General features: G+C 44.6%; 1 protein-coding gene across 6 annotated transcripts in view; it reads right to left on the bottom strand.

Moving 5' to 3' along the window:
* Positions 1-9,082: 9,082 nt before the first annotated feature.
* The window catches only part of sema6bb (sema domain, transmembrane domain (TM), and cytoplasmic domain, (semaphorin) 6Bb), a 136,557-nt gene continuing 128,944 nt past the window's right edge, over positions 9,083-16,695 (bottom strand). For all 6 annotated transcript variants that reach the window (XM_082523143.1, XM_082523147.1, XM_082523146.1 and 3 more), the window contains exon 17: positions 9,083-15,032. In XM_082523143.1, coding sequence (XP_082379269.1) covers positions 14,125-15,032 — 908 coding nt within the window. In that variant the 3' untranslated portion in view covers positions 9,083-14,124. The remainder of the gene's footprint in view (positions 15,033-16,695) is intronic.

Genomic DNA, 16,695 nt, shown 5'->3' on the forward strand with positions numbered 1-16,695 from the left:
TATTAGGGAGAGATGAAAAGCCTCGATTCTTTTTCGACGATGCCAATACAAAAAGCTCATTTTGAACAGATGCGCTTCAGCGTAAACAAACTGTGCTTTTTCACACATGATAAAAACAATCATTTGTTCTCCGCAAAGAATATATCAAGAGTTGTTATATCAGCCTCCTGTTCTTCCTTTTTTTCAACCTGGGCACTCCTGTGTAGTCGTCACATAATACCAGACCGCTGGATAATTGGGCAATTTTGCAGCATGTTCTGAGTATTGTATGTCAAATTGGATTCTCTGAGCCTGTGCTACTGTTACAGACACTTTGATATGCGAAGCCCTCTGTTGTGTTAAAAGCTGTTTTATTATGTAGTCTGCTGTGTATGAGAAAATGATCAAACTACTGACAAAAGTGTCTCTCAGACAGTTCACAGCTGTATTTATGGGGGAAAATTGCTTCATTTTCACATCATTATTTCCATTATTATGATGACTTGTCTGTATAAATACTTGTAAGCAGTGTCTGATGATTTTTTGAGATGCACTGACACAGAAAAAGCCGCTAAACGCCGCAGATCTGTTTTTCTTGCCCCCTGTCAGATTTGACCATCACGCACTGTTCTAGTACAGATGATGTAGACGTTCAGCTTCATCGAGCTAAAACAGTGCAGACGTTTGCACCTGCAGATTAATGAGAAATTGGTTTCCATGGGCAGATGGAAGATTACCACATTTGCAAGTAATCAACACCAGATTTATTATCAGGTGTCATTTTAACCCCTTACCAATAATAATACGTGCAGAGTAGCCCACATGCTGCAGGCTTGAAGGGGTAGTGCTACAGCTGACAGCTGCCCCTCCTGGAGCCTGGTTCTCATAGAGGTGTCTTTCTATTAAAAGGGAGTTCTTCCTTCCTACCATTGCACCACTGCAAGTACCTGGGGTTGTCTCGCTAACCTTGTAGTGTGTATTTTATTATTTATTATCCCCTCGAGACGACTGTTGCTGTGAGCTGAGGCTGTTTGACCAAAATTGAGCTAATCTGAATGAAACACGTTGGTGCAAGTTGTAAGTTACGGGGTCACGTCATTATTGCAGGTCACAATGAGGCACGCTCATATGTGGATATTACATTTATGCTTTGCTACACCTTAAACCTCATTCTCGTCACTAACGTGTTTTATGCCGTGTTAAATTTATTGTGTTATGCTGTAAAATAAACCCATTGCCCCCATAGGAGGATGTATTTTTATTGCTTTCTGTTCAGAGATAATGTTTATATTGTATTCTTGTCAGAGCTTGGGTCTCAGGAGGGTAATGACAATCCGTGGAATAGATGTTCAGACTGCTCCCCACAGTGACAAAGTGAATTTTATGATTTCACCGGCGGCTCAGCGACTAAGCAAAGTCATTCAGACACCTTCCAGGATGTGGAAGTCTGGGATTTAGAAAGTCAGATATTCCAGTCTGGACCATAATGGTAGATCTGCTAACAGGCTGAAGATGCTGGTATGAAATATAGCCGTGATCAAAGCCATTTTACTTGCTTGTTAAAACACAGCATGCAGTTTTAATAGTAGGCATAGTGACGGGTGCACGCTCAGGCTGTCGTGGTATAAACATTGATGATAAGTGTGATATTAATGGTACAGTGTGTAAAACGTCACAGTAGACTGCAGCCATCTAAAATTTGTTTCTTTTCTCTCTCTCCCTCAACTCCATAATCAAGCTACAGTGGCTGCTATAGTCTGTTTACTCTGGAAGAGATAAAGTTTGTGAAATGAGTCGATGGAGCTCACTGCTGTCCAATGATGGCGATGCTGAGGGGAGCTGTGGAGGATAATCGGAACTTTTCTGTCAGTAAGCGCTGCTGTTAGCCTCTATTAGCTGCTGTTAGTGAAAGCATTAGTTAGCATTAGGTAAACTTTCTCATAATATCATGTAATAATAAGAATTATTTAATATTGTTCAATTTATACAACATCAAATCACAACACCAGTTGCTCAAGCCGCTTTATATTGTAAGGTAAAACCCCTAATATAATATAATATAATATAATATAATATAATATAATATAATATAATATAATATAATATAATATAATATAATGCAGTTAGTGCGGACAGGTTGATTGAAAAATCTAAATTGACCATAGGTGTGAATATGAGTGTGAATGATTGTCTATGTGTTAGCCCTGCGGCAGACTAGCGACATGTCCAGGGTGTACCCTGTTCCTCGCCCTGAGCAGGGATAGGCTCTGGCCCTGACAAGGATAAGCGGAATGGATGATTGGAATAAAGTATAATTAATATAATATCATTAAAATAATAATAAAATCTATAATAGAGAGAAAATCCCAACAATGTGCACTCTTGTACAATTTTCAGGACACTTGAGCCTACCATTAAGGTCAAGCTGGGTGGATGGTTGGTGGTTTGATCCCAGTCTGCTCCAGTCTGCATGCCAAATATCCTTGGGCAAGATACTAACCCCATGTTGCTCTCAGATGCATCCATCAGAGTGTGAATGAGTGTTAGATAAAAAGTGCTTGTGCGAATGGGTGAATGTGAATGTAGGAGTTGTGTAAAGCTCTTTGAGTGTGCAGATAGAGTAAAAATTAAATTAAATTAAAAGTAACTTATAAGGTGTACTACACATGTGGCTGGTATCTAGGTCCATGCATAAAACGTGAAACGGTGGCCATGTTTAAAGATGTAATTGCAAACGAATACTCAGTGTATATCTATGAGCACAGTTTTTCTGTTTTAATAACCTTAAAAAATGACTGGCTGTATCTTTAAAAAAAAAAAGAAAACAGGAAGCACTGCTATCATGTCACTGTTACACATTTATAACCCAGGCCTGCTCATGCCTGAACACTAAAAACTGGACACATTCACCCTTTCATTAGTGGGATCCCAGTGGAAAGCCTCCGGCTGGATGTTTTCCTTGTTACCGCCTTAGGTGCACGCTCACAAGCCTGCACTGCATCAGTAACAAGGCGGCCAACAACTTGCTTTATCGTCTTTTTTTACTCTTATGGGCGACCATAATGAACATCATGTTGTACTTACAGTAACAAGACTTCAAACTAATGACTGAGGCCATAAACTGCTTTCTCCAATCATACGAGGAGCTTCGTGTGATAGAAAGCACCTGAACACCTGAAAGCCCCTGACTACAGCATTACACGTTTTCCCAGAGAGCACTCAGCACTCTACTAATTAGCTTAGCCTGCTGAAGAAAGTTTGATAGGTGCCATCGCTTAAAACACCTGAAAGGCTTCACGTTGCGAGATGAAAGAAAGGACATATTTGTGAGTGCAGTGGTAAATGGAGTCCCGAGTTCAGCCAGCTGAGTGGGTGAACATAACAAAATTGCCATGAAAACATCATTCTTGCTCCTCAGCTTGTTTGATTCTCATGCTTGTTACTCTTGGCGGATGAATTTTCGTTATGAGAGTGTTTTCTCCACTCCATACTCACAAATTCGCTTTATGAGGCTGAATTATTGCATTTGAACCCCGCCCGATGCATAAATTCGACCAAATTTGTGTGCATTCCCATAACCACCGTTGTGGTGGTGTGCAGAGGGCAAACGGTCCCCACAGCATCACGCACCACGATGCCCTGAAAGGATAAATGGTTTTATTTACAGCTCACACACTGTATGTACCCCTGCAGTGGTAAAACATTCTTTTTATTCATGCCTTTGCATTTGTGGGGTGAACTGCTGAGACGAAAAATAAATAATCATCAAGATCTCAGTGGTGTTTGTGTTCGCGATGTTCGTTATGTCCTGCCTACACTGTTTGCTCAGGGCGCAGCTGCACACCACGCTGACTTGCCAATTAGGCCTACACATTTCGTTACGCACCCTGCTGATTTTCCAATTACACCTACGCCGACATACACACTGGCGACCGTAATTAGGCCCATATCCTTTCAGCGACTCGCAGATGTGCATATCAGGAACGACCGCAGAGATTATCGCTCATACTGTACAGCTGTCAAACTCCAAGATGAAATCAATTAAATAAAGGTGGAAAGATGCGTGTGATAAAACGATAGCCTCCCGCGACAGCTTCGATTCTTCTGAATTGGTCGTATTTTTATGTTCACAGAGATGAGTGCTCGCGGTAAAGTGAATTAAATATGTGGTTAAATGAGGGTAACTGCAGAGTTTATCTCCCTGCAGGGAACTGAACTGCCCCTCTTCCTCTTCTAAAGAGTTGGTAAAGTTATAATGACACAACAAGACATCCAGAGGCTTCTCATCAAATCCATAAAATGCCCAAAAATCACTCTGTAAAGAAAGAAAAAAATCTTATGAAGCCATACATGAATAATGATCTGACACTGTGCCTGTCTCTAACCTGTAAGAGCTAATCATGTTTCCAGTATATTTGCCCTGAGAGGCCACAAATCTAATTCTAAATTCTTCTGTGTAAAAGTCTCCCATCACTCTCATTTCTTTATATTTTGCTAGGAAAATGGGGAAAAGCTGCAGCTTTTTATTGAAACATGCCGACATGGAAATATAGCGTATAACACAATAACAGCCTGAAAGTGAACTTCGGTGTGAACAGCCCAGTGTGAACTCTGAGCAGCTGTCTGTCATCTCTGTGAGGATCTTCAGGAATAGTTCTCCAGCTTCCTAAAGAGCATTCAAAGCTCTTGTTTGGATGTTTCTGCCTCAGGATGTTCCCACACTGCTTCAGTAATGCTGAGGTCCGGTCTCTGGGGAGGCCCATCCATGACTGATAGTGTATGGATGGGCTTTCACTGCGCTGGCAGTGTGTTTGGGATCATTGTCATTCTGAAAAATGAAACTGCTGCCAATCAGATGCAACCATGATGGAGCCTTTTACTCACCTCTCTGCACTGAATCATACATACTATTAATCTCTGGCTCTCTTCAACAACATGTCTTTGCCCTGTCTTCCTTCTCTCACCCATCCGGTCGCGGCGGATTGTCGCCCCTCCCTGAGCCTGGTTCTGCCGGAGGTTTCTTCCTGTTAAAAGGGAGTTTTTCCTTCCCACTGTCGCCAAAGTGCTTCCTCATAGGGGTCGTATCATTGTTGGGTTTTTCTCTGTATGTGTTATTGTAGGGTCTACCTTACAATATAAAGCGCCTCGAGGAGACTGATATTGTGATCTGGCCCTGTATAAATAAATGAACAGTAAATAAATGATCAGCTGAAGGTCCTGTGTCAGGCTGGACTTTTCACTGTTCACTGTTCTTTAAGGACATGACTTTCAGATACTGTTTATCTGATGTCTGCTACTTTTCCTTTGTCTTCTGTTTGTCCAGTTTCCTGAAAAGTTTTTAAGGTCACATTAGTTGGCATGCTAAGTTTTCAACTATTAGCTGTTTGGGAATCATCTTGTTGGGACAAATACTATTTTCTGTGGGTCAAACTGTGCAATCTGCAGCATTATTCATAGTTTCAACCGTGAGAAGAAAGCATATGTTTTGTGACAGGCTGCCAAACCTAAAATTGGTCCTTTGGTAAGTTTTCTGTTATATATAGAATCACACTGATTCATCTCTCTAATAGGTGCATTGTTTTATGCTTGAATAATTCATAGATCAGCGTTGAGTGGCTTAACAAACAAAGAGCAGAAAAAGATTCAGGCACAAGACTGGACTGAAAATGTGTCAAAGCAGCCAACATCCCCACAAAAAGTCTGTAAGACCTTCAGGAAACTGGAGAACCACTTTTAAAGATTACAAGAGATAATAATAGGTGACTCAAGACATCCTAATATGCTGAAACACAAGTCCCTTCCAGTGTAACATCTTTTATCTGTGAAGCCACACAGTTCTTCGCAGAAACCGAGCACGACCCATCCTTTCCAATCAAAACAGTAATGAGTCACAAACTCTCTCCTTCCTGTTTGAGCTTCCACGGATGGCCACCTGGGGGCTCTCTGCTCCCACTCAAACTCCCAAATTAGACTTTATGGCCCTGGCTGTCTACTCATCTACCTTCACTTCCTTTTGATTGTTCATTTTATTCCCTTATGGTTTTAATTTCATTATGTGCCTTGTATTGCTGTGCTTTTCTCATTTCATCACATAATTCCAAGCAATTACATTCTAGGCACTGAGATTAAAATATTTAAAACATTTCACGATAAAATGTGAAAAACAACACATGGTAGCAGTTAGTTATTAAAGCTGGAGGACTCAAATGGACGTAAAGGGAATAATTCAATTTACTCTTTGGGATCGGGGTTTGGGTGTTTTTTTTCCCAGCAGCTTACACCGCCCTCCGATGGTCAGAATTGTTATTGCAATTGCCAATTTTTCTTCGGATTGAGGGAAAAACTGTTCTTCTCTAACAATGCAGCACACTCTCTGTGTACTGCATATGGCACAGTAGTAGACTCATTAGAGTCAGCAGGGCTGGTGTTGAGTCATAGCCAGCAGCCATGCACAAAAACATTGCTCTGATTGAACAATTATTAGAGATTTTAACAGCAATTAAGAGTTTCATGAGGTATGAATGTTTTGGTATGGGAAATATCATCAGGGGCATAAGCAGAGTTGCAGACAATTGAATGAGCGCACAGTTGGGTTATCTCATTAGCCACATCTCCACAGCAAGGGTCTGCACGAAATGTAAATGTATTCAGCTGTCGACCTGCTCGCTCATCTGCCCCGAATCGTTCTATCGCTCATTTTCCGTTCGTTGCCTGGCCAGAAGTGTGAACATTTCAGTTAGTGAGCTCATTTCTTGTGCCTGTGCATCAGTGTCTCTACTCACCAGGAAAAAGCACCTTGATTTCTTTGCCCGCACACACACACAGCGTATTATTGCACTTGATTTTCATGCAGTGCACATCAAGCCCAAAGTGTGTGTAAAAGTGTGAATATTTTTCATTTTCAGTGGTGTCAGAGAAAATGTGAGTATTTGGAAAACAAAGATGCTGAGAGGAATGAGAGCTGGCACAGTGTGGAGCTCAGCTGTAGAAGGCAGTCAAATCAAGAAGAGTACCCACTGGCACTGTTTCAGCCTCTTCATTAATCAGATTCATCATAATGAGTGTGTGTGTGTGTAGATAGATAGGCCATGCACACATGCTTGTGTGTTTTCATAGATCTGATAGAGCACGGAGCGGCTGCAAACACGCTGTAAATTATCCCAAAGCTGGCAAATGCAGTCGGTTTTGATCCGCAGAGGACGGCGGACAAGGATGCCACAAATGTGGGATTGCACACACAGTGTGAGACACCGGCACATTCCATCATTTGAGTACTGCAGCACTGGAGGGCTTCACTCCCATAAACCATCAGCGAATGAGAGTCCCTGACAGGTCCTCGCTGCCCTGCACCACTCAACAGATGTGAAATGGCCTGATAGGCTCCCCAGGGAGATGGAGAACTAGATGGGGAGGAAGGAGGGAGGTAGAAGAGTGGAGGCATAGCCCAGTGAGGAGCAGGGGGAGGGAAGGAGGAGAGGTGGAAGGTAAACTCTGTCTACACCGAGCAATATGAAGTGACAGGTAAATGACGTGGATTTCATGGATTTACACCCTTTTATGATTGCTTTACTGAATATAAAGATGCCGTTTGGCCTCTGGGTTTTGGCATTTAATGAAACAATAACAGTGAATGTAATGGAGCAGTAGCACCCTCTAACAAAGAGTGATGACACTACAACGACTGCTCACTGCAGCTTTGGGCTGTTGTGCAGTAGAGAAAAAACAATGGATCTCAATCTGTGTCAGCTTCGATTTTCAGGCTTTCGTTTTTCCTTCTCAAGACACGAGGAAATTCTCTCAACCAGTGAATGACTTATTTATAATTTATCATCGTTTTTCAAAGCTCGTGTTTCCGTTTCATTCGTCACGTTGCGTGACAACACAGTCAGATCTTCAGCGTTACCGAACAGCATCTTTACAGCGAGTGAATCGGTTATCCTCTGACTGCGTTTCTTCGTGAGGTCCTGTGCTGACTTGCTCGTCCACAGCCTGTTCTGCCTCTCAGCCTGTGACAGCTGGGACAGGCTCCAGCCCCCCTGCTATCCTGAAATAAGTGGAAGGACATGGATGGATGGATATATTACTATCATTTGAGCAAATCATCCGATTAAAAACAAAATAAATGTCCCCATTAAACATGTAAAATTAGGCTGAATTAGTAAGCTGAAAGGGATGAAACTAAAGTAATGATGGCTCTAAAGTGCAAACTGGAATAATATGACCTTGCCCAGGTTTTAGCTGAAGGGGTTGGATAACTGCCCAAATGAAGTGCTGGATGGAGTTATTACTTCACCATGAATAAATGAACTGTGTGCCTGATCTGTTCCTAACTGTCTGCTTATAAAAGCAACCAGTCCGCTTTCAGCGAGATCGTGATAACACTTCAAAAGGAGGAATCAGGGTATTAAATATTTGATCAGTTTCAAACGCAAAGAAAGAAAAACACACAGTTTGCAGATATGTTTGGGGAACAGGAGAGTACATTTATCATGAGAAATAAAGACATTGTGCTGTGAGACACATGAGACAAGAACGAGGCATCCTTCCTGTCCCAAAAGTCCAGCAGCCGCTCGCCTCAGCTCACACGTTTAAGGACTGTAGTTAAAAGATGTAGTCGTTTTTTTAGACATCAAACATTTTCTCCGTCAAATCCAAAATGAGCTGGTGTTTTTCTCTTTTTTTCCTCAGATAAAACACCCATGTAGGAAAACGCAGGTTTCACAGCCTCCCATGGTCATCACTGATGCAATGACATCATAATGTCAAACACTGTACCGCTGTTAAAGTTTGTGCTGACAGTGTGTGCGATTAAAAAAATAATATTAGCGCAGAAATGTGACTCCAGCTGTGGAATCTAATTAAATGCATCCGCTCTGGTTCAGTTTTACCCTCGACTACTTCTCTACTTTCACTACATTATTGTGACAGCTGCTGCTATCAGCTCGCTTTGTTTCATATACACAACACACTGCATCGTATACATGCTCTAAAAACACTTTTTCCTTGTATCGGGGTATCAGGCTTTTGTTTTTATGTAAGCAAATATGATCAGCGATGGAGCGAAAATAATTAGAACGCCGTAATCAATGATCACAACTCGATGTGAAGTCCATGTCTGAGTGGTTTATTAGAATAAGAAAGTTGACACAGAGTAAAGTCTCCATGCGGAGTGACAGGCAGAGCTCGGGACAATGTGGCGACATGGCGAACAACTGCTGGAGCATGTCTGTGTGGTCGTATGAGTGTGGCCTTTGTGTTTGTGTGTCCTGCGCAGTTGTCGTAGGGTGCATGCACGTGTTGCTTTTGGCGTGACGACGGACAGGTTTCTTCGCGGACACAAGCGCACACACACTTGCATGTACTGTACAAATTCACACGTCGCTACTTCTGTACACACACGGAGGCTTTGCCGTCATGCAGCTACTGCACTTAAATTACATGTAAGCATCAAGGTTATGTACACGTAGCAGGGACATGTGTTGTCATCCGATGACAGCCCGCCCCCGAGGCCTCGGGCCGGTCTCCGGTGAGAGCTGCAGGACTCCTTCGCTTTGGAGGAGAACGGCCTCCTCCCAAAGCTCGGTCTTTGTGGTTAATTCGCTCTGCCTCCTCTTCTTCTTCCGATTCACATTCACATTCAGATCCAAACAGGACGCAACACCTGGGTGCTGCTCACAGTACTGCTCGTCATGATAGTCATCGGGTTCATTGTCATCATCAAATCGGGCACATCAGAGAATTGAAATCATATACAGTAATATTCCATAGAAATCTTAAAACCAAGTATCTACCACAGAAACAAACAATAGAAAAAAGCAAACATGACAAAAATGGTCAGCGCCGACTAGATACATCTACAACTTTACAAAAATGCAAACATTGATTTTGTTTTTGCCGTTTGTGCTTTTTCTTCTCGCATGTTGGCCGTTTCACCACATCCCCGTGCATCGCTGGATTTCAAGCGAGTTAGCCTCCTTCCTGGACCTTTTCTGGGGCATAAAGCACGGACAGCGCACTGGAGCACCGTGGGGCAAAATGGCAGTTACTGGCTGGGGGGCATCACGTGACTGGGCCACACGGCACAAACAACCCCAACACACAAAGGTATGGTCTCTTCAGCGAGTGCGCGCACACACATCTTAATAAATAAAATCACAGACTGGCTGGGTCACAAAGACAGAGATGGAAATTTTATGTGTGTGTTGATTCGTGCAGAGCAGAGATAAAGAGGAAGAATGTGTGTGTGTGTGTGTGTTTGCAGGACTGGAGGCAGTATACGCTACATTTAAATAAAACAAAACAAAAGCCCTTATAGGAAAAAGAAAGCAATTTGCCACATGAGAGCTTACGGAAATGTCTAAAAACTGTTACGCATCAAGGATTTAATATGAAATAAAGTGGAGGGTACTTTGATTTCTGTTTCTGTTACTGAATCATTAAATTAACCAGCTAACCTTTAATAGTGACAAGTGCAATGAGAGCTGGGCTGGCAGAGTCTGCTAACAATCAAAGGGTTTAAAGAAAAGGAGAAGAAGTGCAGCTGCTCGGTGAGGAGGAACGGGAATGACATGAAGTATGCAAAGAAAGGGGAGGATGATGGCTTTAATAAACAGAGCACTCATGAGGTCCACGTGAATTTTTTAGCTCCGGTGTAATGTTGAACTAAGGTAATCAAATTATGCAGTCAGTAAAGTAACATGTACACCAGTCAGAGCGGATCCTAATTCAATTGTGCCCCAAATTTGGTTAAAGGTCCTTTTTGTGCGTTTGCACGCGAGTGTGTGTGTGTGTGTGATCTGCTGGTGGTTAGCGGAGCTGGTTGAACAGCGCCTCCCTCTCAGGGCTGATGTGTCTGCAGTAATCTTCTCAGGGGCTCATCAGGCCATTAGAGGGCCGGGAATGTACTTTGCCTAATCAAGCATGTTTAGCGAAAAAACCGGAGGAGATGCGGAGCGAGGAGACGCCTCGCTGGGCACGCCGAGCGAGACAGAGAGGCCTCGTGGGCACACACACGCAGACCCGGCGGTGGGAGAGAGACGAGCGGCGTCCTGGCTGGTGGAGAGCTTCCTATCCTCAGTACTAATGACCTGTTTCAGGGTGGAATGTGTAAAGAATACACTGCTTTAATGTGGTGGCGAGGCGGTAATGCAGTAACATCACGTTTGCCTGCTTGACCTCCTCCTCTGTCCTTGTCTTCGTAAATCTCTTTCACTGGCCTGTCTCATATATTACGTCAAGCCTGGCTGTACATTTGTTAGGGCTGGGTATTAAACCTCAACAGAAATGTGTCTGCGGAGCTGAACACTGTCAGGTGGTATCGAGTGTCGGGTCAGATTTATGCTTCTGTTTACGCTTCTTGGATCACACGGTTCTTGTTCAAAATATGCCTGCATGTGTTTCTATGCGCTCGAACTAAGTTTATTACTTATTTTGTAAAAGAAAAAAGGTGAAAAAATGCAAGAAGCTGCAGCAGAAACTGACGATGTACGATGCCAGACGTGAGAATGGAGCTGACTTCAGGTGAGAGGCTGGGCTCACGCACACAGGCAGACAAACAGTCACAGACACACTAGAATCACCAGTCAAACTAAAACATATGCATTTGAGAAAAAGCCAGAGAACCTGGAGTAAGGCACAGTCAGAACATGCAAACGACCCCTGCAGTGAGATCGATCGAAGGTTTTAAGGCAGAAAACAAACTGAAAATCTTTGGAAATGGTGCCATAAATCCTCAGAGAGCTGAAAGGTGTGGGTACAAAGAAAAAGCTTTTCTGTCTCCACAAGTGCAGTCTACCTCCTCGGGTCTAATCACAAGACCTTCTCTTCTGGAGTTTAATATAAGAAATACCAAACTGTTAAATCAAAGTGAAATGAAAAGCATTTTTTGGATCTAGCTTGCGTGCTTGTTCTTCCTGTGCCTGTGTGGGTTTCTCTCCAGGTGCTGCAGCTTCTTCCACAGTTCAAAGACATTCGTGTTGATTAATAGTTTTATTGGACTGCTGCATTAAGGTATGAAACTGAGGTGCTGGACTGGTCTCTGTAAGCTACAAACCTCCAGGGCACAATGACAGTACATCAGAGAGTACTGCCCCAATGACGAGCTGTTGTAACCCTGGAGGTCCTATAAGGTAGCTTAAAGTTTCTGGGCGGGCATGCGTCCCGCTTTGATGGAAAAACCACTGATCTGAATAGAAAAAGGGTCGTTTGGTGTCAGGACCAAAAGATGTGTGTCTTGTGTATGTTGATAGCATCTATAATTTAAAGCGGAAAACCTAGCTCGTCCATTTTAACTCGCTTCTTTGTGCGCGGTATAATGGTTTAAACGTATTCTATAGCATACAGCGCTCCCACGCAGGGCTCTGACATTGTTAACATGCATTTGTGAGTGTTAGACGGTCATTAATGGTTCAACAGAGAAAAGAAAAGCAGGGCGAGAATGAGAGTAATGTTGATCAAAGCTGTTTTGTTGCACTCAATATGAGTAACACATTCATGTATACAAGCCCTAAGAGACTCACACACTCATAAAAACACCACCTTTACGAACGTATGACCCAGATGAAGCTATCTACGTTTGAATCGAGGACAGATGAGAGCTGATGAAAATAGGAAACATCAAAAGATCAGACAACGCAGTGAAAGAGTAACTCCACACCCCAATATACCCATGCCCGTCTGTTTTCTTTATCCTGCTATTGTTGGGAAACACACTGAGAGCAAGAAAGGGACAGAGCCACAAGGGATGACCATTGTGAACAGCGAGCAGTGCCCCTACTCTGGCCTCAGCCCCAGCTTCAGCCCCTCAGCTCCTCCCTGTCCCGGCAAACCAGTGAATCGCTAGTGTGCGTGAGGCGCGAGAGATGCCCGGGCCCAGTCGCTGTGTCTCTCGTGACGGATGGAGCTGCTGTCCTCCTCATTGATATTCCGCCGGGCTATGTCGGTGGGCTAGGTCCTTGACTCTTAACGGTTATTTGTTGCCGCAGTCTCCTCCCGCCTCTGGGGCACAAAGAGTCTCAGTGTCGGACAGAAGAGGCTGAATGGAGCTCCCAAGCGGCCGGGCAGACAGTCAGAGCTCACATTCCCTCCTTCAAATGAACTGCGGAGCCCGGGGAGGCCTCGGGTCAGGTCAGACAGACCCAGGCATACTGAGAGGCAGCAAGGGAGGGGGGTGGAGTGGAGATACTGTTCCTTTTTCCCAGAGCCTTTCCGACGTCTCGAAGCTTCGGTTTTCCTTGCTGAGAAAATGCTGATATAAAAATATCAAATTAAATTGGCTTTATCTTTATCCTTATATATATCTTGCTCATTATTGCTCTTTTTTTTACTTTCACAGAGCGAGTCCGACCTCCTCACTAGCCACCGATCAACCAACCATCCAAACCTCCGATTGGTGAACACAAAGAGCCTCAAGTAGACACTTGATAAAAATCCGTCTGTCTCTCTGTGATTGGTTATAAAAAGAAAACAATGTTATTACCATCGTCATTATACAGGTGTACTTCACAGTTAAGACAGGACGCTGGCTGGGGTTGTCGTGGCCACACGTATTCGCACATACACACAGCGTGATTGGCTGAGAGTCGCGGCCCTTTGACAGCGACATCAGTTCGAGTCCAAAGAAAAGCACATGGTTGTCTGCTGGACGCCACCGGCATCAACAAACCAAAGCAGAAACGTGATTTCACACTTAAAGAAGATCCGTGGTGTTAAAACAGTGAACAGAATGGTGGAGGGAGACCTTTCACATTTGGTGCTGCAAGCCAAATTGTCATTTTATTTGTTTGTTTTTTTAATCTCCACACTGTCCTTCTATGAAGAGCCTTCGTTCTCCGCACCCCTCTTTTTAGCTCGCCGGTCGTCCCGTGGAGTCAAAGTCACGCTCTGCGGTTGGATCCACCAACAGAGCCGAGGCGTGCACCTCGGATTACGAACGGAGGAACGGAGATGTACAGAGAGTTGTCTCCTCTTTGTCAGCTCTCTCTCTTTGTCCCTCTCTTTAGTCAGCTGAGTGATGTCTGAACATTGAATGACAGTGAGAGAGGACAGACAGGGTAAGGTTGGACCGGGACAGTGAATCTGAGGGTTGTTTGATTCCAGTTTGCTGTTGGAGGGAAGGGGTTGGCGTCAGGGCTCGTCTGCGTCGCCTCACTGGCCACTGGGGTTGCGCTCGCCCACGCTCTTTCCTAGAAGATGGCTGAAGTCAGCCAGTTCTCCCAGCCCTCGGGGCCCGTGCATGTCTGGCCTGATGAGGCCCTGGCGCTGAGGGTGATAGGGTGCGCCATTGTTGCTGTTGTAGTTGAGCGCCTCATGACTCCAGCGAGGCTCCCCGTAGTCCATGTGGGGAGTGGGAGCGGACACCACCCTCCGTCGGTCGGGGGAGTCCTGCGGCGTGGCAGGGTAGATGTATTCTCCTGCTGAGTTCCTTAGCGCACCGGTGGGGCGATTGCTACCGTGCTCCCCTCTCTGCGTGGCGAGGATCAGGTAGCGATGGCGTTCTGTGTGTGGAGGCAGCACCACCTCTCCTGGGTCATCTATCCGGACCATACCACCGCCGCCTCCACCACCGTGCAGGAACTTGGAGCTCAGGTAGATGACGGAGTTGTTAGGGCAGGGAGTCCCAACGGCAGTGAGGAAGGTCTGACTCTGGTCCCACTCGGTGTCCGGGAGACGTACACCCCGTTTCTGCTGCAGGGGGGTCTGCTCGGGCGTGGGCAGCAAGCCGGGGTCCATCTCTCCTTTAGGCCAGCCGTTGGGCGTGACGAAGGGGTTGTCCGCCTGTGAACAGCGCCGCTCCCCGCCGCTGGTTCTCGTCACGCTCATCACCGACCCGCTGCGGCCTTGTCCCAGCATGCTTTGCTCTTTGTCGCCTTTGCGCCGGGCGCCGCCGGCTCCGGAGCCGCGAGAGTGGCGGTGCCGGTGACTCATGATCCAGCAGACGGTGAGACCAGAAAGGACGGCTCCTGTTGCAAAAGCTGAAACAGCAGACACCACTAAGAGGTTTACGGACACGAGGCCATCGGGCTCCTCCATGAAACTCTCTTGGAGCAGAATTCCTAACAGAGAGAGAAAGAAAAAAAACTTCAGTCAACTGGTGAAAACACGCAAAAAGCATCAGTATTTCCTGCACAAAGTGCGTGGGAGTTTGCAAACGGCCAGACAGAGTGACCTATTTTCCATCTCCTCTCTGTGGGTGGTAATTGTCATATGCTTTCCAGCCAAGGTAGCTGTGGCTAATTGCCTTCATTATGTAAAGTGGATGGTGATTTTAATAGCTCTAATAACTGTCTTCCTGATTGAGAATAGCTCTCAAAGCTAACATGTTTCACAACATTAGCTTTACAGAGAGAGATGCCAACTCTGCCGTTAATGGCGAGTAATAACTTCAAGCTTCCATACGATGAAAATCTCTTACACAGTCCAGGTGCCGTTGACGTTACATGTGTGCTGTAGCTAGTCTGACTTTAAACTATTTTGAAACAGAAACACCCTGTAAGTGTTAGCCCAACGTATGCATACATTCGTTTTCTCTGTTGCATCCATACAGCAAGATGATTTCTTGCGCGAGTGAACGCGAGGCATCATGTTTATAGATAAAGAACAGCTCATCTGCGAAACACAACTTTCTGTATCTTGGGTTTTTTTTTTTTTTTAAGTGAGTACAAGAGATGAAGTCCCTCAGACAGAACTGTTTATGAATTATTGAAGATATGAAAACAGCAAGACCACAGCCTGGGCTGCCATGGATCAATTAGAAAAATGCCAGAAAAGGAGTCATTCTTTGCTGCGTAAGCTCTTGGGACAAGCACCAAATGAATACAATGAGAGCACGTGCGTGCCAAGGGAAGCAGATGAAGGCAAAAAAGAGGGTGTTAGAGGAGAGAGCATCGTGGCCTAAAGCATACTTGAACATTTGGGGCCTTAGACAAACACTCGTAATAGTTGTTAAATTACAGCTCCAGTAGTAGCAGAGGGAGGAATGTCTCCACAAGGACAGCAAAATAAATCCTTTCTAAGAGAAAATAAATGGATATCATTAATAGACAGTGGGAGCCACTTACTCACTGTTGTTGAGCACAAAGCGGGGCAGAGAACGGGAGGAATAATGAACACGAGGAAAACGGGACTGTTGTGTTTTTAAACAAACATACTTTTATTAACAGAGATATTCATTTTTAATGGTGCCGGTTGTGGTTCAAACACTCCAGCACGAGACAGCCTGGTGCTTAATTAAAGTGGCCCGTGGCTTTGTCTCGTTTGGTGTTAGGCTACACATTGGCATTAAAGCAGGGGAAAGGGAGCTAAGACGCTGTGAGAGGCGGCCGAACGGCCACGCCACTCTCGGCTGGATTAAAAGGGGTAAAAACTTTGACTCTTTACTCGCCTAAAAATGATTCTGAACTTTTTGTCCAACCAAACGCAGCACCAAGAAATCCTGCGTGGAGACATCTGGCCATTTGTAGACTGGACATTGAGCTGACACACAAACTGTTTAACTCAACACCGACAGCAGTGACTCACAAATTTAGCTGATCTTTGGGTCTTTCGCTCAAGACAACCTGACACTGTGGCCAACTCGCATACATATATAAAAACCTGTGTAGGAAATCTATCGACAATATATAAAATGAGACATCACGCCCCACAAGCCGGGAAGCACGAACCAGTGTCTTATCACGCACAGGCAGTAAAACGTTCAGGTAAACAGAAGCTCTATTT

Source organism: Aulonocara stuartgranti, assembly GCF_965226115.1.
Source record: "Aulonocara stuartgranti genome assembly, chromosome: 23".
Classification (NCBI taxonomy): Eukaryota; Metazoa; Chordata; class Actinopteri; order Cichliformes; family Cichlidae; genus Aulonocara; species Aulonocara stuartgranti.